Source organism: Vidua chalybeata, chromosome 6 (genome assembly GCF_026979565.1).
Source record: "Vidua chalybeata isolate OUT-0048 chromosome 6, bVidCha1 merged haplotype, whole genome shotgun sequence".
Classification (NCBI taxonomy): domain Eukaryota; kingdom Metazoa; phylum Chordata; class Aves; order Passeriformes; family Viduidae; genus Vidua; species Vidua chalybeata.
In genome coordinates this window covers 1,010,380-1,034,599 of record NC_071535.1, presented here as the reverse complement: position 1 = coordinate 1,034,599, position 24,220 = coordinate 1,010,380, and the positions used below count along the sequence as shown (strand labels likewise).

The following is a 24,220-nucleotide window of genomic DNA, read 5'->3' as shown; positions in this document are numbered from 1 at the left end:
AGCCTCAGCAGCAGGCACTGCTCACTGATTACACTTATCTTGCCTCCATACCTTCATTTTTAATTAAAAAGATAATACTTCTGGAAAAGTCCCCTCAGCCTTTCCAAAACACTTCGGTGTCGTGTTACCCAAACACAGCCGTAGAATTAATTCCAATTAATTGCTCAGGAGCACTGGTGGCTTTCTCCAGCTCAGTGGCTGGAGCTCAGAGCTGACAGATTTACAGCCAGCAGATAAAAGACAACGGGCAGAGTTCTCCCATCCTGCACTGAAGCTGCCAAGAGCACAAAGACTCCCTCTGTTCTGAGGTATCTCCCACAGCAAACCACAACGAGTTCTTGGAGCCCATGATGAGCTTAGAACCTGTTTTTGGAGCTCTGACAGGAGCTTGTGTACAGGGCAAAGAGCTGTTCCTGTGCCAGCTACACCTCACTAAAAACTGCTCCTAATCTGTTTTCTGTTGGCACAATAAAAACAAAGGCTCTAAACTAACGCCTGACCTAATTATTTTAGTGCAGATTTGCAGGGGTTCTTTACCAAAGAAAAACACCCATAAATAACTGCTAGAGTGGCTTTTCTTTCCCAGTGGAGAAGGAGGGGTGGCAGAAACCTGCTGCCAAGCAGACAGGACCTCCACAAACAGGGACTCCAAAGGTGCATCCCCTCCTCAGGAGCTCCCAAAATGCTCCCAGCCTCCCCTGGGAGGGATTTTAGACTGGGTTTTACAGAGGAAAACCACACTTTTACAGAGGAGCAGCCACACTGGGCTGAAGGAGAGCTGCACCTTCCTCCAAACCCCCTGGCTCCAGCACTGTCAGTGCTCAACAGAGAATCCCAGGCAGGTTTGGGTTGGAGGGACCTTAAATCCCATCCATCCCAGCCCTGCCATGGCAGGGACACCTTCCCCTGTCCCAGGCTGCTCCAAGCCCCTGTGTCCAACCTGGCCTTGGCTATCCAGGGCCCCTTTCCCAGCGTGCTGGGGCTGAGCTGGTGTGAAGGAAAGGAGCCCAGGCAGTGCCAGTGAGGCAGCACCACACCCCAACCCCCTGCTCTGTCCTAAGGGGATCCCCCAAAGCAGGAGCAGGGAACAACCAAGAGCTCCAGGAGAAATCCCGATCCGTGCTGGCCGTGCACCTCACGGGCACTGAGCTGCTCCAGATCCCCACGTTCTCGAGGAAGAGAGCAAAGGCAGGCAGTGCAGGGCAAGGGGAGGCTCAGGAGGGGTTCCCACAGCCGGGCTGCGGCCAGGCTGCCCCAGGGCAGAGATCCTGCAGGGAGTGTGAGCGCAGCCAGAGCCCCCCCACTGCTCCAGGGAAGGGCAGAGGATGATCCAGAGCATTCCCTGCTCTGTTTCAGCACTGAAACCAGGAAGGTTTGGGTTCCCCCACTGTGATACCTTGGGGAGTGTCCATGCAGCAGCCAGTATCCCCAAAAGTAACTTCCAGGAGAAAATCACGTTTAGTGTCTGCCAGCTGGGGAGGCTCTGGAGCTCTGACTGGCACTGAGTTTTAGTTATTCTCTTGTAAAACTTCAGAGTCGTGACAAACAAACTCTGAACCGGGCAGAAAAGTGCATTTTGTGCAATTCCTTCCTGGCGTTTTCTCACCTGGCCAATAAAGGAAGGAAAGCAGCAGGGCACAGCAGGGTAGGGTGGATTTTAGCTGATCCTGTCACTCTCCAAACCCAATACTGCTCAGCCCAGTAATGATCTCGGCACCACGGTTTTGTTTAAGTTTATATTAACTCATTCACACCCTTCCCAGTCTTCCAGGGACATGAGACACACTGAAAATTCACTGTTCTTCCCTGGAAGCAAAAAAATCCAATCCTTTGTCTTTTTCTAACAGCTGAGTTTTCTCCTGTTACAGCATTTTTCCTTTCCTAAAGGTTATAAAACAAGACCTCCAGTTTTTACTTTTCAACTAATTTCACCATGGACAATTTTACTTTTTATTGAGAAATGTTAAAAGAGAAGTGGCTTTTCTACATCAACCCACCACTCAGTAAGTGACTGTCAGACAGAAAGGAGCATCCACTGAGGATGGTTTTGATCTGAAATTTTTAAAGGCTGAATATCAGTTTTTCTGTTTCATTCAGAGATAGAACCTGCCAGGAATGCACAGAGAACACAGCACTACCAAAAATATGTTTTTTCCAAGAGTGGCTGTTTCTTAGCCAGCAGTCATAAACAAAATCAGCAAGTTTGGGGAAAAAAACCACAACAAATAAAGCAAAAAAATCAGCTTTTTTCACCTGCAGTAACAACAAGTTCCTCTGTTATCCATCCAGACACAGCCCATGACATCTTCAGCACTCTGTCAAATGCAGTAATTACCAAGCTCATCAGGAATCAAAGACAAATGAAATACACACAGAGTAATTTGTACAGATGGATTTTTAAAACAGGATTTTAAACTCCTCCCAGCCTCTTTCTCATAGTCAATATTCTGTGGCATTTCACATATATAGACAAATTTAGCCGTGATTTTAAACTCTTTTTCTGCTGGTTGGTTTTTCTTTGTCTTTTCTCTCATCTCCAGCAAAGATGCTTCATACTTAGAAATAATTTCATTTAAACAACTATTAATTCTTATAATTAATGTGTAAGCAAAAGAGTTGGGACTGTTTTCCATGAATTATTTATGCAGAATGGGCAGAAGAAGAACATCCAGACATTGCCTCAAATGGGAATGCCAGTTCCTGGAAGAAATCTCCAAGAGCCAGGATGCCCTGCCTTGGTACTGACAACCCAGCTGCCCAAATTCAGTGGAAAATTCCTCATCCCCAGCACTGGAGTGTGTGATGTGGGATTTACCTGGGGCAGGGATGGGTTCCCACTGTGCCTCCCCTTAGGGACTGAGGGTTCAGCCAGCTCTGAGAGGGAACTGTGGCCACTGCCAGAGAATTCCCTGCAGGGGGGGAGCCCGTGGTGCTGCTCTGGGGCAGCTGCCCGTGAAATCGGATCAGCACCCACCCAGACACTTAAACAAGCACAGCTCCAGCCTTGCTCCAAGATTTGCCTTCCCAGTGAATTCCAGAGCCTCTGGTGCTGATTCACAGCCCATAGGCCAGAGCCCAAACCCCCTCAGTGACCCGTGCTTCACTCCCTGCAACCCCTGCACCCCAAAAACCCTGTCAGGACATTCCCAGGGGCAGCTGTGCCTCTGGCTGTGAATTCCCCAAGGAGCACTTCCAAGGCACAGCAGGATTTGGGTCTGCCCTGCCAGGAGCACATCAGGACTGGCACATCTCAGCCTCTGAGGCAATTCAGGGTTCATTTTCTCAGCCAGCTCAGCCCCTGGGGCTGGGGAGCCAAAGCTGAGCTGGGAGAAAGGGAGTGCCCAGAAAAAGGGAAAAAGGAGGGGGCAGACGAAGCATCACAACAGTCACATCCCCAACTCCAGCTTTCCCTGGAAGCATCAACAGTGCACAGGAAAATACTACTTTCCTATTATTCTAAACCCCTAAATGCCCCAGGATTCCCTTTCCTGCCCGCACAAAAAGGGCCACAACAACCATTCCATGTTAAATTTGGAATAAAAGACAACAGAGTCCAGACAGACTCCTGATTCAAATCCAGATCCTGCTTTAATTGCCATATCCACCCCATAATGGGGCTGCTCATCTCCCTCGTTCAAAGGCTTGTCTCAGCAACTGCAAAATTACACAGCTGAAAACTTCCGAAGCTGGGCTTCAGTAACAAAATATCCCTGAGTTTTTGCACCCCTAATATTTTGGCAAGACCTCAGAGATCTCCTAATAAAATGAAAGATCTGTTTTTAAAGTGTGGTTTGAAGGCAGCAAAATAAAATCACAATAAAGAATGACCAACAGGACACGAAGAGCAGTGGGGAAAACACGACAAAGAGAACAGCTGGGAGAGAGGGAATGAATGGGAAAACAGCCAGAACACAAACTTGTGTAAGCTCTGCTCTGCTCGGTCCCTGCAGCACGGGGTGAAGGTACCAGGAGCAGGCATCCATTCTGGATCCATCCATCCCTGCCCGGGTGCCCCATCCCTGGCTCCATCCATCCCTGCCCGGTGCTGGGCGGGCAGAGGCGGTGCCCGCGCTCCCCCATCCATCCCTCCATGCATTCCCAGGTGCCCAGCCCGGCTCTGGGCGGGCAGAGGCGGTGCCCGCGCTCCCCCATCCCTCCATCCCTCCATGCATGCCCAGGTGCCCAGCCCTGGGCGGGCAGAGGCGGTGCCCGCGCTCCCCCATCCATCCCTCCATGCATTCCCAGGTGCCCAGCCCGGTGCTGGGCGGGCAGAGGCGGTGCCCGCGCTCCCCCATCCATCCCTCCATGCATTCCCAGGTGCCCAGCCTGGGCGGGCAGAGGCGGTGCCCGCGCTCCCCTATCCCTCCATCCCTCCATGCATTCCCAGGTGCCCAGCCCTGGGCGGGCAGAGGCGGTGCCCGCGCTCCCCCATCCATCCCTCCATGCATTCCCAGGTGCCCAGCCTGGGCGGGCAGAGGCGGTGCCCGCGCTCCCCCATCCATCCCTCCATGCATTCCCAGGTGCCCAGCCCGGCTCTGGGCGGGCAGAGGCGGTGCCCGCGCTCCCCCATCCATCCCTCCATGCATTCCCAGGTGCCCAGCCCGGTGCTGGGCGGGCAGAGGCGGTGCCCGCGCTCCCCCATCCATCCCTCCATGCATTCCCAGGTGCCCAGCCCTGGGCGGGCAGAGGCGGTGCCCGCGCTCCGCCCGCCCCCGGTCCCTAGATAAGCCCCGCGGCGGCGGCGCGGCGCGGAGCGGGGATGGAGACGGGCGGGTGCCGCATGGGCGGCGCGGGGCCCGGCGGCCCGGCCGCGATCACGCTGGAGGAGCTGGACGGGCTGGCCGAGGAGAGCCCCGACTCGGCGTACCACAGCCACGGCAGCAGCCTGGAGGAGGAGGCGGCCGAGCGCATGGACGACGAGGAGCAGGAGCGGCTGCTGAGCTACTGGCAGAGCGTGGGCCGGGGGCACCAGGTGGACGTGCCCCGAGGTAAGGCCGGGATGCGGGACCAGGGACGGGCAGGCGGGATGGCCCCGGGGACGGGACGCGGCAATGAACACCCAGCCAAGTCCTGCGTGAGTCTGAGCCACCGGAGTCTGGCTCGGAAGCAGCTAAAGCTTCACCCAGGGCGATGCAAAGCTTCCCATAAGGCAGGGAAGCGGCTGCAGCAGCGCTGGGGTGGATCTATTCGCACTGAAAACAATCAGCGCGAGTTTTCAGAGCTAATTAAGTGACCCATTCGCACTAAAAACAATCAGTTCGAGTTTTCAGAGCTAATTAAGTGACCTATTAGCACTAAAAACAATCACTGCGAGTTTTCAGAGCTAATTAAATATTAAACTCACTACCTGCAAAAGCGTTCTTCCTAAAAAATATCCCCTATATAGTTCTTTAAGGAAGGAGGGCCGTGTTTAAAAATGGCACAGAGTAAACAAGTGAAGGATTGATTTGCTTTTGACAGCGAGGCTCCCAGGCTCATCTTAGTCAGAAATCGGTTGTTTTCAATTTTAAGAAAGACTGGAGAATCTGAAAGACTGATGAGTCAGAGAACTCCTAACAAGCAGCAGAGTCGCCAGAGGCTCAGCTCGGTCACTTTAACTCTGCCCTGTCCTGGCCAGAGGAGCAGAGATCTGCAGCATCTCTGCCGTGCAGGTAACATCCTCCCCGAGGTGGGCAGAGCCAAACCTTGCCCAGGCTGTGCTGGACATTACCAGTATTAAATCTTTAAAGACTCTTTAAAAAACTCTTTCTATATTCCAACACAGCAAATAGAGTCCACCCTTTTCCAGCCACACCTTGAAGTCTTATCTTAACTGTGTAAAGCTTTAATGATAATTAATGTGCTAAAAGAAGGGTAAGATGGGTCTGAAGAGAGCTCCCTGCCTTGCCTTGTTCTCGCTGCCCCTGGAGGGGTCTCTGGATGCCCAGTGCCATCCCAGAGTGTCTGTACTCACTCCAGCAGCCTCGGGTTTGTGGCTGGAATGCTGGAATTTGACAGCTCCGGGATCCCCAGGGCACGGAGGGTCTCTATTTAACACTCCTGAGAGCAGCAGAACACCAGAGCCCTTCCCACAGAATTACCTGCTGGCCTGGTGCCCGGCAGTGGAATCCCTAAATTCCATGAGGAGGGATACAAAGTCCAAGGAATATGTCAAAGGCAGCGTGTGACCAGGTTTTTGTCACACAGTTATACAGTATTACAGCTTTGCTCATGCTACTAAATCAAGATAGAATAATGCAAGTTTTTTAGAGTGATACAAGGTCCTGTCCAGGGCTGAAGGAGGAGGGGGTTTTCCAGAAGGAGGAACCCCCTGTGACAAGGACAGGGACAGGACCCAGGGAATGGCCAGGGAATGTTTAGGGTGGATTTTAGGAAAGGTTCTTCCCCCAGAGGGTGGAATCAGCACTGGAAAAGCTCCCCAGGGAATGGGCACAGCCCCGAGGCTGCCAGAGCTCCAGGAGGGTTTGGACAACACCCTCAGGGATGCCCAGGGTGGGATTTTTGGGGGGTCTGTGCAGGGACAGGGGCTGCACTGGATGATCCCTGTGCATCACTGAAACCATGCCTTGAGAAAACACATCTGTCCCTGTCCCTCTGCTGCCTGCCTGGCCCTGTGCAGGTGGGGATCTCCAGACTGGGACAACAGATTCATAAACTGAAGGATAAAACTCCCCAAAGGACTTTAATCAGTTGTAATCCTCATCCTCTGCATTAATATGGAATGCAAAAAACATAACCCCCCCCACACTAATTGACAAAGTAATCTAAAAATAGAGTTAACTTTTCTGGAGTCCTGAAAGCTTTCCTAATTCTTGGAAAATTCAGTGCTGAGCTCTGATCCACTTTTATTTTTCCCCTCAGCCTCCAAAGAGATTCATTTACATGTAAGTTATTAGTTACATTTTAAATATTTCCCAGTGATATATTGCAAAGAAAAAAATGTTTACACTTAACTACAATGTAGCTTTTTTCCCTCCCATTTGTTTAAGGATCTCTACTATTCCAAATACTCTTAAGGCTAAACCCCTGGACTGGATGCCAGGAGATGGAGGTTTGATTCCCAGCTCAGCTACAGGTTTACTGAGTGACCTCGGCCAAGTTAATTCTCCTGCATCTTAATTCTCCTCTCCTCTCAAACATGGATAATACTCTCTTCCCCCATTATCCTGCCTCTTCCACTCAGACCCTGAGGCACCTCAAACTCCCCAAAAAGGGCTCTGGGAGCTGAAACTCCTCTTTTTTCCTGCATGTCCAGTACACAGCATGGGGCAGCAGAGCAGGAATTCACATCCAGACTGTCAAACACTGCACATAAAATCAAATTTCTAATCCTCTAAGTACACAAATGCCTTCACCACTTCAGCTCTGGAAGGCAGGGGACCAACTCTTGTGGAAGAGAGAAGTTCCATGCCTAAGACTGACCTTGGATCCACAGTTTCCAAGCCTGTCTGTCAGGGATCAATTCCTAAGCAGAATTTATTCATGATCTTCAGCTAGAATTGATGTCAGGGCAAGCACAATTATAACTGCACCTTTAGACATTAAACATCCTTTGGAAATTCATTCCCACAGCACTGTTTCCAACAAGAGCAGCCAACCTAATTTCCTTTGTGTGGATACACCTGAATCCAACAGCACAAGAGTTGCTGAATTGGGAATGTCCCCTGCACAGGGCCAGGAAATGGGGCCCAGTCAAAAGCTTTCCATGGACACTTGGGTAGCTGGAAATTTAGGGAATGGGAGAGGCAAACCTGTTCCTAACAGCACAGGGGCAGAACCCAGGTAACCTCTCCTAGGAAAAGCTTTTTCCTGGCCTAGGGAAGAGCAAACAAAAGCAGTGACAAAGACCCCAAGGGAATGAAGCACTTTTCAGTCTTGTTTCTGCAGCCTCACGTGGGAACTGTGTGGTTCTGTTGCAGACATGGCAGAGCCCATCCAGCAGCTGACCAGGAATAACAACCCCCAGGAGAGGCAGAGCATCCCCTTCACCCTGATCCAGCGCAAGGAGAAGGTACTGCTGCCCCTCCCAGCTGTGCAGGGCTGGCATTCCTGGCTCCCAGAGATGGGGCTCCTTAGAAAGGGCTTTTAACTGATGGGGATTCTGAACATCAAGTGCAAAGCATTGTAACTGTGCCACTCCCTCCCACTTGGAACATCTCATCCCTTGTACATGTGTAATTTTCTTTCTTGCGAGGTAGAAACTATCAGGCAAGCCAGAAGATGGCCAGGAATTACAGCCTTTGAGACATAATTTTAGAAAAACCCCTCTTACTTTGCCATTTGAAATAAAATGCCCATTTTCTTCACTTAAATTGGTGCATTTGCTCCTTTACTGTCATGTTGATAAAACCTTGGCAAAGAGTACTTGAAAGAGATGAAGATCTGAATTTAAAACCAGAAATGTACTCCTGTATCATGGATCATTATGAAACAAAGCAGCAATTTATAAACCCATCTTATCCTCTAATAAAAAACTGAAATTAATGTACAGCAAATTGTTTCCAGCTCAGGAAATGTGCAAACAAATGTTTAACCTTAAATTAAAAACCATGAAAACCTTTAGCGACCATTTATGAGGACTTTTTGGCCATATTTCTTTTAAATAGATTTAAATAATTCATACTTATAAATACCATCATTTGAGTGTGTTTCATTTAAACGCACCAAGTGCATTTAAATGAAGTTTGGGACTCCTGACTGTTTATGTTGAAAGCATTTTTTAATGTTACAGTATTACCATAACAACTGCAGTTAAAAAAATAAGGCTATTCAGTGTTAATTGCAACTAAATGTTTAATAGTGCCAGTCCAAAAGATGACAGAACCTTATTTTAAAGGAGAACTACCTTGAAATCTGCTGAAGTCAGTTTTGATCCAAAATCAGCAGTGTATTCCTTGGTTTATAGGAGGAAGGATTAAAATTCATGTTTCTTTCAAGGTCATGTCACTGAGAGCTGAAAATATGCAGTTCTTGTGCTCAACTTGTATTTATTTGCTTGGCTGATGTTTTTAGATGATTAAGCTACAATCCCAAATTCTTCCCTGTGTGTTTGCAGCTGGGAGATCTGCTCTATGAGAAGAGGCAGTATGGGAAAGCCAAGTGGGCTTGTATCAAAATGAAAGAGAAGCAGTACGAGCAGAGCATCTGCCTTGGCTTCATGAAGCTCATGAGGTACATCTGTGAGCAGAACTCCTCAGGTAATGGACACCTCGATCCCACAGCAGCCAGAAAATTGTATTTCTGCCCTCTCTCCTAATCAGGGAGATGCTTTGAACAGCTTTTCCCAAATACACACCCTATAGGGATGTTTTTCCATGATACAGCCTTTCCAGAAAAATCATAGAAATCACGGAATGGTTTGGGTTGGAAGGAGCTTAAATCCCACCCAGGGCCACCCCTGCCATGGCAGGGACACCTCCCACTGTCCCAGGCTGCTCCAAGCTCTCTGCTGTAAATCTGCCATTTGCTACAGGATTTTCAGGGTTTCATTTTCACAGCAGCACTGAAATCACCTGGCAGAGCGTGATACCAAAAGAGAGCAGAGAGTTTTCTGCCTCCTTCCCTTTAGTTCAAGATATTAAATTGTCCCTGTCCCAATGGACATGGCAAATTTGTGGTTGAAGCATGTTTTCCAGAAAGATAATCCAGTTTTAGCTCAAAATAATGGCAAATCCACCATGTCCTTGAGAGCTTGTGCCTGCCTGTAAAATGTGCACCTGGTGTCCAATCCAATTTAATCTGGTTTTCACTTCCAGACATCAGTTCTCATATTTTTCATCCTCCAGTTCCTATCAAGTTTAGCCATGCTCAATGCTCTGTGCTGCAATTGACTCAGCCCTTAAGTATCTTTCCAAGAAAATACAAACATTGATCTCAAAAGCTTTTCCTTCCCCAGGTAACTTCCCCATTCTTTTAACATTTTAATGTGTTTTAAAAGTAATTTTAGCTCCAGCAGGGTTGTTATCAAACTGTACAGAAGGGAAGTTCCCTCTGCCTCCTGCAATCCAAACACACAACAGTGCAAAAAAACTACTGCAACATTTTTAACAACAGCAAACCCTCAACCAAGTCACTCAAAGAGCAGCCCCTTCTCTGGCCTGCAATTCTGTTCCCAAATATTTAAGCCATGACACAAGGTCAGTTTGAAGATAACACAACTCTTTTAGGAGGGGGAAAAGACTTCAGGCAAACTCGCTGCCCTCCACAAAGAGGGGAGAGCTCACCAAATGCTGTGTTTTGGACACAAATGCACAAACATTTGCACACACACACACACAAACTACAAAGCACAGGGAAATCACGGAGAAGGTTTAGGGGGAAAGGATCTTAAAGAGCTTCATGTTCTACCCCTACCACGGCAGGGACACCTCCCACTGTCCCAGGCTGCCCCAAGCCCCAGTGTCCAGCTGGTCTGGGACACTTCCAGGGATCATGGGGCAGCCACAGCTGCTCTGGGCACTCACTGCTACTTCCAGCTCGGAGCACACCCCGCACTGCCCAAAGCACCCCCGTGAAATCCCTTCATTAAGCCCTGGAGCTCACTGCAACAATTCAGCCCAAACTCGGCAAGGCAGGCACAGCGTGCAAAGCCTCTCCTGTGTCTCCTGAACGCTCTCCCCCGTGCGTGGGCAGGGCTGTACCTGGGGATCACCGTGCCCATCGTGACCATCGTGCACACCAACGAGGCGCAGTCGGCGATGACACAGGCGGTGACAGTGGCCTATTACCTGCCCGAGGTGCTGCAGGACGAGCCCCCGCACCCCTTCGACTCCGACATCATCATCGAGGAGTGGCCTGCCACCATTGTCTACAGCAGGTGAGAAATGCTTTCATTCCCCTCTGCTCAACACAGGAAAAACGTCCAGCTCTCAATCTGGGCACGTTATGATTTTTTTAGACCTTGTAAAAGGTAGCAAATGGTAAAACTTCATTTTCAGGAGGTGCAAGAGCTGCCTATTTTATAAACGGCATGGTTAGGAAATAAAGGTTACAGATTTATAAGAGGGAAAGGGTTTGGGCACTGCCCAGGCTCCCCAGGGAATGGGCACGGCCCCGAGGCTGCCAGAGCTCCAGGAGCCTTTGGACAGCACTGCCAGGAGTGCCCAGGGTGGGATTGCTGGGGGGGTCTGGGCAGGGCCATGATTGGACTCCACCATCCCTGAGGGCCCCTTCCAGCTCAGGTTATTCTATATTTATATGAATTACTTGGTAAAATGATGCATCTGTAAATGTGCGATAAAACACCCTCAGACTAATCTGTGTAGTCAGGAACAAAGTGTCTGACATGGCACAGAAAACTTTAAGAAAAAATGGATTGGGATCAGTCACAGTCAGTACCATTGGTGAAACACAACCAAGTATTTCAGAAGGCATTTCTGGAAAAGCAGTGGGTTTAAAATGAACACAGTGGCTCTGGAAAAATGAAACAGTGGCTCTGGAAAAGCAGTGGGTTTAAAATGAATCACAGAATGAACTAGGTTGGAAAAGACCTTTGAGATCATTGAGTCCAACCTATGACCTAACACCACCTTGTCACCCAGTGCCACATCCAGGCTTTTCTTAAACACCTCCAGGGATGGTGACTCCACCACCTCCCTGGGCAGCCCTTTGCAACGCCCGAACACTCTTTCTGCGAGGAGCTTTGTCCTCATGTCCAGCCTAAACCTCCCCTGGTGCAGCTCAGGGCTGTCCCCTTTAGTCCTGTCGCTGTTGCCTGGGTGCAGAGCCACCCCCGCCTGTGTCAGGGAGCTGTGGGTCCTGCAGCTGATCTGAACTGACCGCTGCAGGAGCTTCCGAGGGATCACCAACGAAGACTCCATCATGAGAGAGATCAGCCTGCTGGCAGCCATCCTGGAGAGCCCCGAGCTGTGCCTGCGGGACACGTTCATCATCGCCGGCTACACCAACCCGGCGGCCGCCAACCGCCACAACGAGATCTGGTTCCTGCAGCGGCCCTGAGCTCCCGCAGCCCCACGGAGCCTCCTCCCTCTCACAGGTGAAGCCGGGCAGCCCGGGTGTCCCCCCTCACAGGTCAGCAACGGGGCTCTCAGCTGGGCTAGGAACAAGCAGCCCAGCTCAGCTCCCCAGCCACAGATCCCTACGGCCACCCTGACTGCTCTCACACAGATTTAACCGAGGGTTTTAGCACCTGAAAAGTGAGTTCACCTTATCCATCTTATTGACCAGGTAAGGGAGGCAGAAACCTCTTCCCTCATGCACTTATTGGCATCCCTAGCCTGCCTGTGGCTCGGGGTGGTCCCTGGGGATATCCTGGAGCCCTGGCACTGCATAAAGACCCCGCGGGGGCTTTCAGTGTGACACACCAAACCCACCTCACACAGGCAGAGAAAGAATGTCCAGGTCTCAGCTCCTGAGGAGAACTACCAGATTTAGCCCCCTGAGATTAGAGCATGGAGTAAGAACAGGCCAGTGCTGACAGCTGTGGCACAGAGACCCCCAAAGCTCACCTCAGAAAGCTCCCAACCAAAGCACCCCGAGTCTGAGAGAGACCAAAAAGGCACCACGGTCCTACTGCTCACTCACATGTTGACAGCAAAGTTACAGGTTATCCTCATCACACCCTCCCAGGAATCCCATGACTGGCTCTGGCATTCCTAAGGAGACACTGGCTATTTTTAACTGCAGTTTTCTGAACAGTTCATTCTCACAGCTTTGCTGGGTGCTAAAGCACTGCAGCTGGAGTGAATTGTTCAGTACTTCTGGCTGTTAATGGCATAAATGACACAAATATCCACAGAGAACACCTCAGCTGGGAGTGCCCTGGGGCAGACACCTGTGCTGAGGGCAGGGCTGCTGCTCCAGGCAGCACAGCTGGGTTTGAGCATCCCCAGGGACAGGGAGCCCACAGCCCCTCTGGGCTCCGTCCCAGCATCTGACCACCCTCACTGTGAGAGTTCTTTCTTCCTAATCTCAATTTGTCCTTTGTTTTGCCCTTCACCCCTGTGATAAGCCCACAGCTGCCAGCCTGGCTGGCTGCAGAGGCCGAGCTCCCACATTCCAGAGCCCCCAGAAGGTGTGGGAGCAGCATTCCCACTGTTCCACACAGCCCAAGAGCACCTGCTGCACTTTAGAGTCAGGGTAGCAAACAATTTTGCTCTCCAAAATCCCTCCCTTAATGTCTCCCCTTACTGACAGGATGGTAGAGTTTATTCCTAATAGAAGTAAATGTCTTTTGATGTGAAATTCACTGAGTACATCACCAGCATTATTTATTGGTTACAGGATTTAGGGTTCCAGCAGAACCTCTGTGCTCTTTAATTCCAACACACAGACCAGCAACCAGAGCCAGTGGCTGCTAACTCACAGCAGGGTGAAAAAACAACTCCAAAAATGGATTTGTGGAGGACTTCTGAAAGAACCCGAAGCCTCCTGGTCCCACAGGGAGGGAGGGCTCTGTGCCCAACCCAAAACCTCTCCCTGAGCAGCAGGATCAGAGTGGCTCTGGCTTAAGCAGGACCAAGGTGCCCTCTGGTGCCTGCTGGGCACAGAGATTCCTTGGGAAAGCAGCAAGGAGAGGGAGAAAAGGAAACAGAACATAAAAGAGAGACACAAAAGCCTTAGTTTTAACACAAAAAAAAAGCCAAGAGTCTTTATGGAGAGGAAAAAAAAAAAACCCAAATAAGCTAAAATTAAATACAGTGTCACAGCCTGGGAGAAGGAAAATTTCAAATTCCAGCCAGTATTAAACTAAAAGATTTTAATTAAAGAAAAACAGTGAAAATATTTTTAAAACTGAATTGATAGAGGGGCCAGGGAGGCATTAAATAAAAGATTTGTCCTCATATCCTCCCCAGATTCTTATAAGAGCACATAAAAATCATTTTCATCTCTGACAAGATTTTATGGCAAATTAAAGAAATTTCTGCCATCTGATTGCTTTTGCCAGTGGGGAAAAGTCTCATTATGCTTTGGTGCAACAGATGTTGGATAGCTCCTGGAAGCAGTGAAATCCTCTCACCACAGAGCGCCAGTTTGTACATAATTCACATTTTAAACCTCTCCTGCAAAAGCATCTGCTGTGTCTGATGTCCCTGCCAACCCCTCCTGTGGCTCAGCTCCCTGTGGGTGACATTCTAGAAACATCCCTGAAGCACGAGCAGATCTGGGTTTGCTGACCTCCCACCTGCATCCCTGCTCTTTATGGCAAACTGTGAATCCCAAGATAGTATTTATTTATTTTGACTTGTGTTAGATGGCTTCTGCTGCTGAGAAAAAAAAAAAAAACAAAAAACAAAAAAACACAAAAAACCAACAAAAACAACCTCCTTCAGCTCCAGTTTGGAGATACACTTTATGGCTTGGTACCAACAGCTGTCACTGGCCCTCAGGAGCACAGGGACCAACAGCTCCAGTGTTCAGCTGACACAAAACACAGTTTATTTAGTTGTTACACCAGTGAATGCCAAGCAAACATCGCTGTTACTCTGATCTGACAACACCACGTCAGGCAAGATTGCCTCAAACAGGTATTTTGTTATCCAGCCGTGGCTCTACTTTGGGAGCCACTCATGGATTTTCAGTTTTAATGTGAAATTATTAGCTTTCCACTCAGGAAAGGAGATAATAAATCAGCATTCACCCCTATTTCTGGAAGATTAAATGATGTAGCCTTAACAGATAAGTGTTGTCCTGCATACTGTGTATTTTCCAAACCAGAGTTAGTGCCTAAAAAGTTGATTCCAGCTATTGTGATACTCAGGGCCTCGCTTATGGTATGTAAAGACATCTCCACAGAGTTCCTCTGGCATTGCTGTGCTGTGCTGTCTGACACTGTCCTTTGCTCACACTGAAATGTTGTCTTGTTTACTGTTTGGCACAATTAAAGAATGATTTTACTGTGCACAGGACACCTGGCTCTCGTTCTTGCAGCACACACAGGTGCTCTTGCTCTCCTGCCTTGGGATGCTGCTCCGATTTTCCAAAAGCCATTTAAGCCCCAGATTTGAAATGGTCACCTCAAGCCCCAGAAGCTGAGGTCCAGGAGCCACTTCCCCAAGTGCTGAGGCCTCCAGAAGCGAGGCTTGGCCTTGGCAAACCTGCCCTGCAGCCCTGGCTGTTCCTAGAAGTCGAGCCCTCCAGGAAAGCAGCAGCGCTTGAGATGCAAATCCAGAGCAGAGGAAGGAAGCAGAAAGCTCTGCAGCCACAGGGCAGCTCAGGCAAGGCTGGTGGAGCCAAAGTGCTCACCACAGCTTAAACCCCAAGTGAAACACCCCAAAACAAAGCCCTGCCCTCAACAGAGGCACCTGCAGTCATGCAGAACTACTTTAAATTTCTCTTTATCAGTGGAAGTTCCTCATTTAAACACTCTCAGGTAACTGGGTTGAAAACAGCTGATGCACTCACAGGTTTGCCTTCCAGTGCTCTTCACAAAGCTACATCAAAATCAATTGATTTTAACCAAATTCACAGAACCCCAGAATCATCACTGGGGTGGAAGAGACCTTCAAGATCATCAAGTCCAACCCAGCCCCAACAGCTCAACTCAACCCTGGCACCCAGTGCCACACCCAGGCTTTGTTAAAAACATATGCTCTGAGGCCAACAGTCTGATATATAACTTAATCCTAACTTTTTATGCCTCTAAACAAAAAAAAAAGAGCAGATATTTTAAACTTTCCAGAGTGGTATTTTATGTAACATCATTTGCCAACAAGTATCTTACTGGGAAGGCACAGATCACTAAATTAGAACTGACTGACAAACAGCTTTGGTCCCCCAAAAGTTCTTATTTGGGCATTAAAGGTTGGTGAAAAAGAAAAAGATATCATCACAGTAATAGAAATAGGCCAATAAATAAATTAATAGGCCAAATAAACTAATAAAGAAAAAAAAAACCTCCAGGAGAACTAATTACACTCACAGATAACTTAAAGCTGTAAAGAATATTCTTAATCAAAGAAAATGTTCCAGTCCAAACAGATTCCTCAAGGCATTCCCAACATCTTAATACTGAGTTCAGCCAAATGCAGAAACCTCAGTTTAGGACTGCTGTCAATTTTGCAGACACTCCAGAAAAAGGGTGAGGAAAATTCAATTCCAAGTTTTCTACCTGAGCTTTTCAAGTTACTGCAAGGTAAAAGGTGTCACTGGTGCAAAATGAAACTGCAGCTGCTGGAGTTGAAACCATGGTGCTTAATTTACCCTACAATCAAAGTTAATTACATAAGAAAGTGTTGCCTTTATAAACACTGCAAGTCTAGACAGAGGTGATAAAACATTTCCTGTCACTGGCCACTGACCAAAAAGGAAATGCAGTCACTCACCTTGATGTAAGTGTTCTGAATTTCTACCAGTTCTTCCCCAAGTGGAACTACAATTTTTTCCACTTGTCTCTCATGAGAGTAAGGCTGAATTTCTGGAGAATCTTCAGCACACACCTCTATCTGAGCAATCAGCAAGTTGGAGATAACTTGTTGCACAGCCTGGTAAAGCCACAAAAACAAAGTAACTATTTCCATGTTTTAGCAGGGGTTACATAAAACTGTAAGGAAAAGGCACCCACTGTCTACAACGAAAATTGAAAAGAAAGGTCAGGAAATAGAATTCCAGACTTGGGGATTGGAAAGGAACCTTAAATCCAGGGACACTTCCCACTGTCCCAGGCTGCTCCAGCCTGGCCTTGGGCACTGCCAGGGATCCAGGGGCAGCCACAGCTGCTCTGGGCACCCTGTGCCAGGGCCTGCCCACCCTCACAAATGAATAATATATGGTTTATGGCATGAGAAACACCAAACCTCATCAAGTAATGGATTGTAAAGGGATTCAGTCTTGATGTGGAATTCCTCAGGACCCGGCAGAGGCTTCAGGCAAAAGAAAAGAGCTTCCACTCAAGCTTGATTATTCACATCATACAAGCAGCTTTGGCTCACCTTGGTGTCACTGCCTGGGGTGGCACTCAGGGCCAGGACCCGGAATTGATTTGTGTATTTGCTCAGTTCCCTCACAACCTAAGGACAGGAAAGCTTCATTAATACCCTGAAAGGAGATTACTTCCTCCTACAAACTACATCAATGAAAATACCCCCTGAGTAGGAAAGGCTTAACAAAACACTCCAAAAATACTGAATCACAGAATGGTTGGGGTTGGAAGGGACCTTGAAGATCATCCAGGGCCACCCCTGCCATGGCAGGGACACCTCCCACTGTCCCAGGTGCTCCAAGCCCCAGAGTCCAACCTGGCCTTGGGCACTGCCAGGGATCCAGGGGCATCCTGGAAATGTACCAAGAACGACCTGGAAAAATTATGACACGATTTCTCACTTGATTTAACAAAAGTATTGACAGCCCAATAACTAGGGTAGGCTGTCAGAAAGTGAGTCTGAAGAAAAACTCTAAAAAATGTAATTTACGGATGATTAATCCTATGTAATTTGAACTCCAGAAATATCCAGTAAATTTCTCCAGTGTAGCAAAGTAACTTTTAGGTCACCTATTGCTCTCAGGAGATTAACCCATGATAATGCAACAAATTCTTGGCTATGCAACACAAACCCCAAATTTAAAAAGAGATCTTGAACTGACTAAAGAACCTTATAAAAACATTGGTTTTCCTAAACATTGCCCAGCCAAAACTATTTTTAAACCAAAATTACAACTTCATGGAGGCCCTGCAAAAATACCTTACAGGTATTACTAACAAGAAAGGCAATAACAACACACAGGCATGTTGGATGTCTTTCAAACCAAGTTAGGGACCTCAAGGACAATCTCCCCACAGTGATGCTGGATGGACATCCTGGGAGCAATTTTGGGGAAGGTTTTTCTAACTGGGGGAGAAGAGTGGGGTGGCTGCAGCCCTACCTGGCAGTAGGCATGATTGCCAAGGGCTTTGTGGGCTTCATCAATAACCAGACATTTGATCTCCACAGCGGGACAGGTCCCACGGGAGAGGTCATTGACCATTATCTGAGGCGTGAGGAAAAAGACTCTCTTGGTGTTCCACAGCTCCCGCCGGCCCAGAGCCTGGGTGCCTCCTGGAGATTAAAGAAACAACGTTAGGGAGCTGTTCTGCTGAGAACAAGGTATGGCCCATGATCTGACAGTGACAGGGCTGGCAGACACATAAAATCATGGAATGGTTTGGGTTGGAAGGGACCTTAAAGCCCATCTCACCCCACCCCTGCCACCTCCCACTGTCCCAGGTTGCTCCAGCCCCAGTGTCCAAGCTGGCCTTGGGCAATGCCAGGGATCCAGGGGCAGCCACAGCTGCTCTGGGCACCTGTGCCAGGGCCTGCCCACCCTCACTGAACACGGAATATTCACAGAATCACTGGGTTGGAAGAGACCTTCGAGATCATCGAGTCCAACCCAGCCCCAGCACCTCAACTCAACCCTGGCACCCAGTGCCACATCCAGGCTTTGTTAAACACCCCCAGGGATGGTGACTGCACCACCTCCCCGGGCAGAACATCCCAGAACTTTATCCCTCCTTCCATGAAAAACCTTTTCCTGATATCCAACCTATATTTCCCTTGCTGCAATACAATGACTAGGAAGAGTCATTTTAATTTTTGCAATTAAAAAATTGAATCCAGAACCACGGAAATCAAGGCTGGGAACCTCACGACGCCCACTGCCCTAAACATCATCTAAAAAACACCTCTGGGAAAGATCTGGGGCTAAAAACAGGTTATGGGTTCAGTCATCAAGGCTGTCACCACAGTGAGGAATAAACTGCAGCTCAGGGGGGCTGCAAAACTGCATAAAAAGGTGAATGGAAAGCGACGAGGAAAGTGACAAGGAAAGTGACGACGGGAGGAGAAGGAGGGGCGCAAACGGCTCTAAAGTGGGTTAAAATAGCCATTATTCTTTGGCTTAAGCATCCCACAGAGCACTCTGGGCATGCAGTGACCCGCAGGGCTGCACCGCAGCGCTCCACCCTTTATACAGGCGACCTGGGCTTTTGCCCAGGGCCAAGCCGGCAGCCAGCCCTTCCAACACCTCTCACTGGGCCTTTGCCCAGGGCCAAGCCGGCAGCCAGCCCTTCCAACACCTCTCACTGGGCCTTTGCCCAGGGCCAAGCCGGCAGCCAGCCCTTCCAACACCTCTCACTGGGCCTTTGCCCAGGGCCAAGCCGGCAGCCAGCCCTTCCAACACCTCTCACGTTTTTATTTCCCCCGGCCGTGGCTTTTCACGCCCGCAGCGTGCGGGCAGCAGCCGTACCTGTCATCTCCGCCATGTCCCGGCACGGGATGCCCATGACGCGGCCGCACGCCTCCATCTGCTGAGCCACCAGCGGCTTGGTGGGGGCCAGGAACAGCACCTTGCCCGAGGGGAACCAGCGGTAGAAGTTGTACATGACCACGGCGGCCACGAAGGTCTTGCCCAGCCCCGTGGGCAGGCACACGAGCGTGTTGGCCAGCAGCGCGGCGCCGGCCATGCGCTCCTGGTACGGCCGCACGGGCAGGTTGGTGGGGTAGATCCAGATGGACCCCGCCGCCTCGCTGAAGCCCTGCAGCGGGCCGGGGTCGGCCGCGGCCGCGGCCGCCAGCAGCAGCTCGTCATCGCTGTCACCGGCCGCGTCCCTCCGCTCGGCTCTGCCCGCGGGCGCCCGCCAGACCTGCGGCAAGGTGCGCTGCCGGCCGCCGCTCATCCCGCCCCGCGCGCCGCCATCTTAGCCCGGCCTCGCCGCCGCCGCTCGAAAGCGCCGCCGAGAGGGACGCGGAGCCGCCTCCCGGCCCTCCCTCCGGCCGCGCCCCGGCCCTCCCTTCTCCCCCGGCCCTCCCCTCGCCCCGAGGCGCCCGCCAAGCCCGAGGCAGATCCCGCTGCTGCGGCCGCTGCCCTCCCTCAGGGCGAGCCCCGAGGCGGCGCCATTTTGTCCCTCCCTCGGCGCCCCTCCCCGCGGCCCCGCTGGCGCTCGGCCGAGGCTGAAGGGGACGGTCGGGACGCCGCCTTCGGAGCCTCCCCCTCTGCCCCGGCCCGCTCCCGGCCCGGCCCTCTCCCTGCCGGGCGGCTCCCAGCCCTCCTCTCCGGAGGAGGAGCGGGAGGTGGGTGGGAAGATGGCGGCGGCCGCGGGCCCGGCGCAGCCCTGGAGCGCCGAGGAGCTGCGGAGCGAGGCGCTGGCCAAGAAGGAGATCATCAAATTCCTGCAGGAGCACGCGGCGCAGGCGGTAATGCCGCGGGTTAATCAATAACTTGGAGCTGTGCGGGGGGAGGTTTGGGTTTGGTTTTTCCCCTCAACGCCTCGCGCGCGTGTCCCGCAGTTCCTGGCGGAGCACAAGCTGCTGGGGCAGGTGAAGAACGTGGCGAAGACGGCGAACAAGGAGCAGCTGATCGCGGCTTACACGCAGCTCTTCCACACGCAGGTGAGGGCGCGGGCATGGAGCTGGGCTCGGGCAGGGCTGGGCCCGGGGATGCGGCTCCTCATCCTTCCCCTCGCAGCGCTTCAAGGGCACGGACGGCGCCGAGAAGGCGGCGGAGAAGGCGAAGCCGGCCAAGGCGGAGGAGGCCAAGGGGAAGGCGGCGAAGGCTGAGGAGGCTGTGGAGGAGGTTGGTGTGATGCCCTCGACTCGCGTTTTTCGCCTGGAAAACCAGATTATGCGGGTGGCTTGTCTCCGGGTGAGGGTTAGGGGGATTTCAGGGAAAGGCTCTTCCCCAGAGGCTGCTGGCACTGCCCAGGCTCCCCAGGGAATGGGCACTGCCAGAGCTCCAGGAGAGTTTGGACAGCCCTGCCAGGGATGCCCAGGGTGGGATTGCTCGGGGGTCTGGGCAGTTACAGGGGCTGGGCTCCACGATCCTTGTGGGTCCCTTTCAGCTCAGGAGATTGTGTGATCCTAAGTCTTCAAAAACCTGGTTGCAGCAAGAAATCTGGTGTTCATACCCCACCTTAACCTTAAGCTGCATTTCCCCCAAATGTTGCAGCCCTGCAGTAACATGAACAATCATTCGCTAGCAACGTCTTCTTTGGTGCCTTAAACTCAGTGATTGTTCCAGTCTTGGAACAATCTCCAAGATATCTGAGACTCCAATCCAGTCTTGGAGTCTCAGATATCCAGTCTTGGATATCTGAGACTATGTAACCCACCAGTGATAACTCTCTTTTTGTAACCTTAGGGGCCACCAAAGTACACCAAATCCATTTTAAAGAAGGGCGATAAAACCAACTTCCCAAAGAAGGGAGACACTGTCCACTGCTGGTACACAGGAAAGCTGCAGGATGGGACAGTCTTCGATACCAATATTCAATCAAGTAAGGTTATGGATATAGAAATGTGCAGATAAACTCTTGGGGTTGGAGCAAATGCTCCTAGAGGGAATTTCCTGGGCTCCTCCAGCAGATGTGGCAGGGGTTTTCCCCTGGAAGGTGTGTCTGGGAGCATTCCTGTGTCTGGGAGCATTCCTGGCAAACAGCTTTATCATGGTGGTGCCGAGCTGCCCTGCAGCTCCCTGATCCTGATTTTCCATGAGCTAGCAAGGGCAGTATTTTAGGACTGGCTGGTGTCAAGTGACAGGGCTGCATCCTGCCAGCCCTGGCTTCTGGCATTCCAGGCCCCAGGGAATGTGGAATGCAGGGAGTCAATCCAAAGGGGACATGGTGCCTAGGGAACTCTGGCACCAGCAGTGTCCTGAATTTCTGTAAATAAGCACATCTTGGGGCCATTCTGTGGTAAATCTTTAAATATGGAGGCACTGGAATGAGAGGGATTCGATTACTCTGCTGTGCAATATTCCCTGCTGGTGTTTTTGTGACAGATCAGAGGGTTTAGGGGTATGAAATTATGCAATCCTGACTGGAAAGGCTTTCCCAGCAGTGATGTCCCACACTCAGGAACAGTATTCCAGAGTCACTGGAATACTGTCTGTAATTCCTCATACTTGTGTGTTCCCTGTTGACTTTTCTTGGTTCCTTAATATGTCCATGACTTGTACAGTCAACTTGAGTTATTCAGGAATGAGTCTTTGGGGTTTGAAAGATGCTTTGGTGCAGCTTGAGCAGTTAATGATGTTTTTAGTGCACAGCATTAATTGAAATCTGATTAACTGAAAATCTGATATTGGGCTAAAAATAATATTAGAAGAGCAGCTATTTATATGAAGCATGATTGTAATGGCAGCTTTCTGCAGAAGTGTGGAGTGTGCATGTGTGAAATGAACATAAAACTCTTTTCCAGGTTCAAAGAAGAAAAAAGCAGCCAAGCCCTTGAGTTTCAAAGTTGGCGTAGGAAAAGTGATCCGAGGTGTAAGTGAAGTGTTCAGGGCTCCCTCCGAGTCCCTGGGCAGTTTTGTTCTGTGGTTTATGACTGGGGTGCACTTTTGGGGGCAGATTGCAAGGGGTTGCACTGGGAGGTTGGAACATTCATCCTCAGTCCTTCCCTCCTCAGGCAGCGCGTGGAGCACAGGCTCTGTTCCCTGGGATCAGCCCTGTCGGTGCCTCACAGCAGCTGAGGCTGATGGCATCCCCGGGCTCCATCCATCCCCTGGGCTTTACTCTGTGCCAGACCTCTCCATGGGGAAATTCCTGCTGCTGCCCACCCTGAGCCTGCCCTGGCCCAGCCTGAGGCCGTTCCCTCTCCTCCTGTCCCTGTTCCCTGGAGCAGAGCCCGACCCCCCCGGCTGTCCCCTCCTGGCAGGAGCTGTGCAGAGCCACAAGGTCCCCCCTGAGCCTCCTTTGCTCCAGGCTGGGCAGCAGAATTCCTGATGTGGGAAGGGGCTGTGTCCCTGGGCAGGGGCAGCGCTGCAGGAGCAGCAGTGGCCCAGGTTTATCCCTGTGTTTATCCCAGGATTGTGGGTGCCAGAGCCTCCCCTCAGTGGGGACAGCACCAATCCCCGGGCACTCCCTGGGAAGGGAATGCTGAAGCTGGGAATGCTGATGGGATGTGCGTTCCCATTGCACGGGAGCACGGATCTGCTCTGTGGGGCACACCCCTCAGAGTGTTCCACAGGGCTGGGGGGACGCCCGGGGCTGTGTGGCACTCCTGGAGCCACAGGAACAGCTGGGAAGCGCAGCGGCCGCGTTCCCTGCGGGGCTGCTGCGCTGTCCCACCTCTGGCTGGAGCTGCTCTGTCCTTGCAGTGGGATGAGGCCCTGCTGACCATGAGCAAAGGAGAGAAGGCCCAGCTGGAGATCGAGCCCGAGTGGGCCTATGGCAAGAAGGGGCAGCCTGATGCCAAGTATCCTTCCATGACCGCTGACTCCTCAGGGAGCCTGGGAATGCTGGGGGCAAGGAGGTGCTCTGTGGACAGGGATACAGGAGAGGCGTTCCCTTGTTACTCACAGCAGGCTCGGGACATTCCCGCTCAGGGAGTTCAGGACACTTCCTAGCAGTGCAATTGCCCTTTTCTTTTGGAGAAAAACTCATGCAGGGGGAACCTGCTGCTGTTTTCCACCTGCATTTTTATTCCAGCTGCTTCCAATTGCTTCTGCCTGATGGGGATCCTAACCGGTGCAGGGAAACGGGAGCAGGGACAGAGCTACACTTGGTTCTGGGATACAGCTGAAGTAGGGGGTGGAGGAGCGATCCCACAGTGTTCCTTGCAGCCCTGTTTCTTCTTCCCAACCCTTCCGGAGGAGGGGAGGGGATTGTTCTGTGCTGGAATCCTGTGATCTGAAGGGCTGCCTGGACAGTGTAACCTCCCCACCACTGCCCCACCCCTGCAGACAAGGCTGGGGCAGCTCAGGGCGGTGAGGAGCTAATGAAGGTGTGTCCGTGGAGCTGTCCCTGTCTCCTGACAGCTCCTGCTGGGCAGCAGCTGTGGCTCCTTGCTGGATGCGGGGTGTCCAACCAGAGCCATGCCAGGGGCAGGGGAGCAGCTGGGGACTCCCTGCCCAGGGAGGGGTCACTGCAGGGGCTGTTTCCTCTGTTTCCTTAACGCTTGCCTACAGGATCCCACCAAACGCAAAACTCTTCTTTGAAGTGGAGCTGGTGGACATTGAATGAAGAATTCCCTGCGCTGCTGGGAATCCATTTCTGCCAGAGAGCGCTTCCTGCTGGCGTTGCTGTAACTCCCGGCTCCGGTTACAGCGGTGCCTTTGTGGAGATGAGTGCTGAGTGTTGTCCCCGCCCCGCTGCTGTAGTGACAGCCCCACCACTAAAGCAGAGTTTGTACCTGCCGGCGCCTCCCTTCTTTGTGTCTGTGCTCCCCCCGCTCCTCGGCCGGGCACTGCCGGGCACCCAGCCAGGGCTCCTTCCCTCCTGTGGAGCCCAAGCCCAAAGCATTCCTGTCCCACAGCATTCCTGCCCCGTTTATTTGACAGCAGCTCT

General features: G+C 51.2%; 3 protein-coding genes across 6 annotated transcripts in view; 2 read left to right on the top strand and 1 right to left on the bottom strand.

Annotated features, from left to right (window-relative positions):
• The window catches only part of FANCM (FA complementation group M), a 57,003-nt gene extending 37,388 nt beyond the window's left edge, over positions 1-19,615 (bottom strand). For all 3 annotated transcript variants that reach the window (XM_053945901.1, XM_053945902.1, XM_053945903.1), the window contains exons 1-4: positions 19,183-19,615; positions 17,821-17,993; positions 16,890-16,967; positions 16,284-16,442 (exon numbers count right to left, since the gene is read on the bottom strand). In XM_053945901.1, the coding sequence (XP_053801876.1) occupies positions 16,284-16,442; positions 16,890-16,967; positions 17,821-17,993; positions 19,183-19,612 (840 nt within the window). In that variant the 5' untranslated portion in view covers positions 19,613-19,615. The remainder of the gene's footprint in view (positions 1-16,283; positions 16,443-16,889; positions 16,968-17,820; positions 17,994-19,182) is intronic.
• On the top strand, positions 4,760-14,860 carry LOC128789740 (heme-binding protein 2-like). 2 transcript variants are annotated; one of them, XM_053945910.1, is made up of 6 exons: positions 4,760-4,988; positions 7,920-8,011; positions 9,056-9,197; positions 10,633-10,816; positions 11,787-11,995; positions 13,243-14,860. In XM_053945910.1, exons 1-5 carry the CDS (start codon positions 4,760-4,762, stop codon positions 11,956-11,958), a joined length of 819 nt encoding a protein of 272 aa, XP_053801885.1. In that variant the 3' UTR covers positions 11,959-11,995; positions 13,243-14,860. The 2 variants fall into 2 exon arrangements, with proteins under 2 accessions (XP_053801885.1, XP_053801884.1); XM_053945909.1 differs by having other exon boundaries at positions 11,787-14,860.
• Positions 19,616-19,653: 38 nt separating the features above from the next.
• FKBP3 (FKBP prolyl isomerase 3) lies at positions 19,654-24,069 on the top strand. The gene is made up of 7 exons (XM_053945911.1): positions 19,654-20,129; positions 20,223-20,324; positions 20,401-20,508; positions 21,073-21,208; positions 22,131-22,198; positions 23,032-23,129; positions 23,842-24,069. The coding sequence occupies exons 1-7, from the start codon at positions 20,019-20,021 to the stop codon at positions 23,894-23,896; spliced, it is 678 nt and encodes a 225-aa protein (XP_053801886.1). The 5' UTR covers positions 19,654-20,018; the 3' UTR covers positions 23,897-24,069.
• Positions 24,070-24,220: the final 151 nt, after the last annotated feature.

Coding starts and splice junctions, on each gene's coding strand:
- LOC128789740 (XM_053945910.1), top strand. CDS start 4,760: ATGGAGACGGGCGGGTGCCGCATGGGCGGCGCGGGGCCCGGCGGCCCG. Junction 8,012..9,055: donor TGATCCAGCGCAAGGAGAAG/GTACTGCTGCCC, acceptor GTGTGTTTGCAG/CTGGGAGATCTGCTCTATGA. Junction 9,198..10,632: donor CTGTGAGCAGAACTCCTCAG/GTAATGGACACC, acceptor GTGCGTGGGCAG/GGCTGTACCTGGGGATCACC.
- FKBP3 (XM_053945911.1), top strand. CDS start 20,019: ATGGCGGCGGCCGCGGGCCCGGCGCAGCCCTGGAGCGCCGAGGAGCTG. Junction 20,130..20,222: donor AGGAGCACGCGGCGCAGGCG/GTAATGCCGCGG, acceptor CGTGTCCCGCAG/TTCCTGGCGGAGCACAAGCT. Junction 23,130..23,841: donor AAGGGGCAGCCTGATGCCAA/GTATCCTTCCAT, acceptor GCTTGCCTACAG/GATCCCACCAAACGCAAAAC.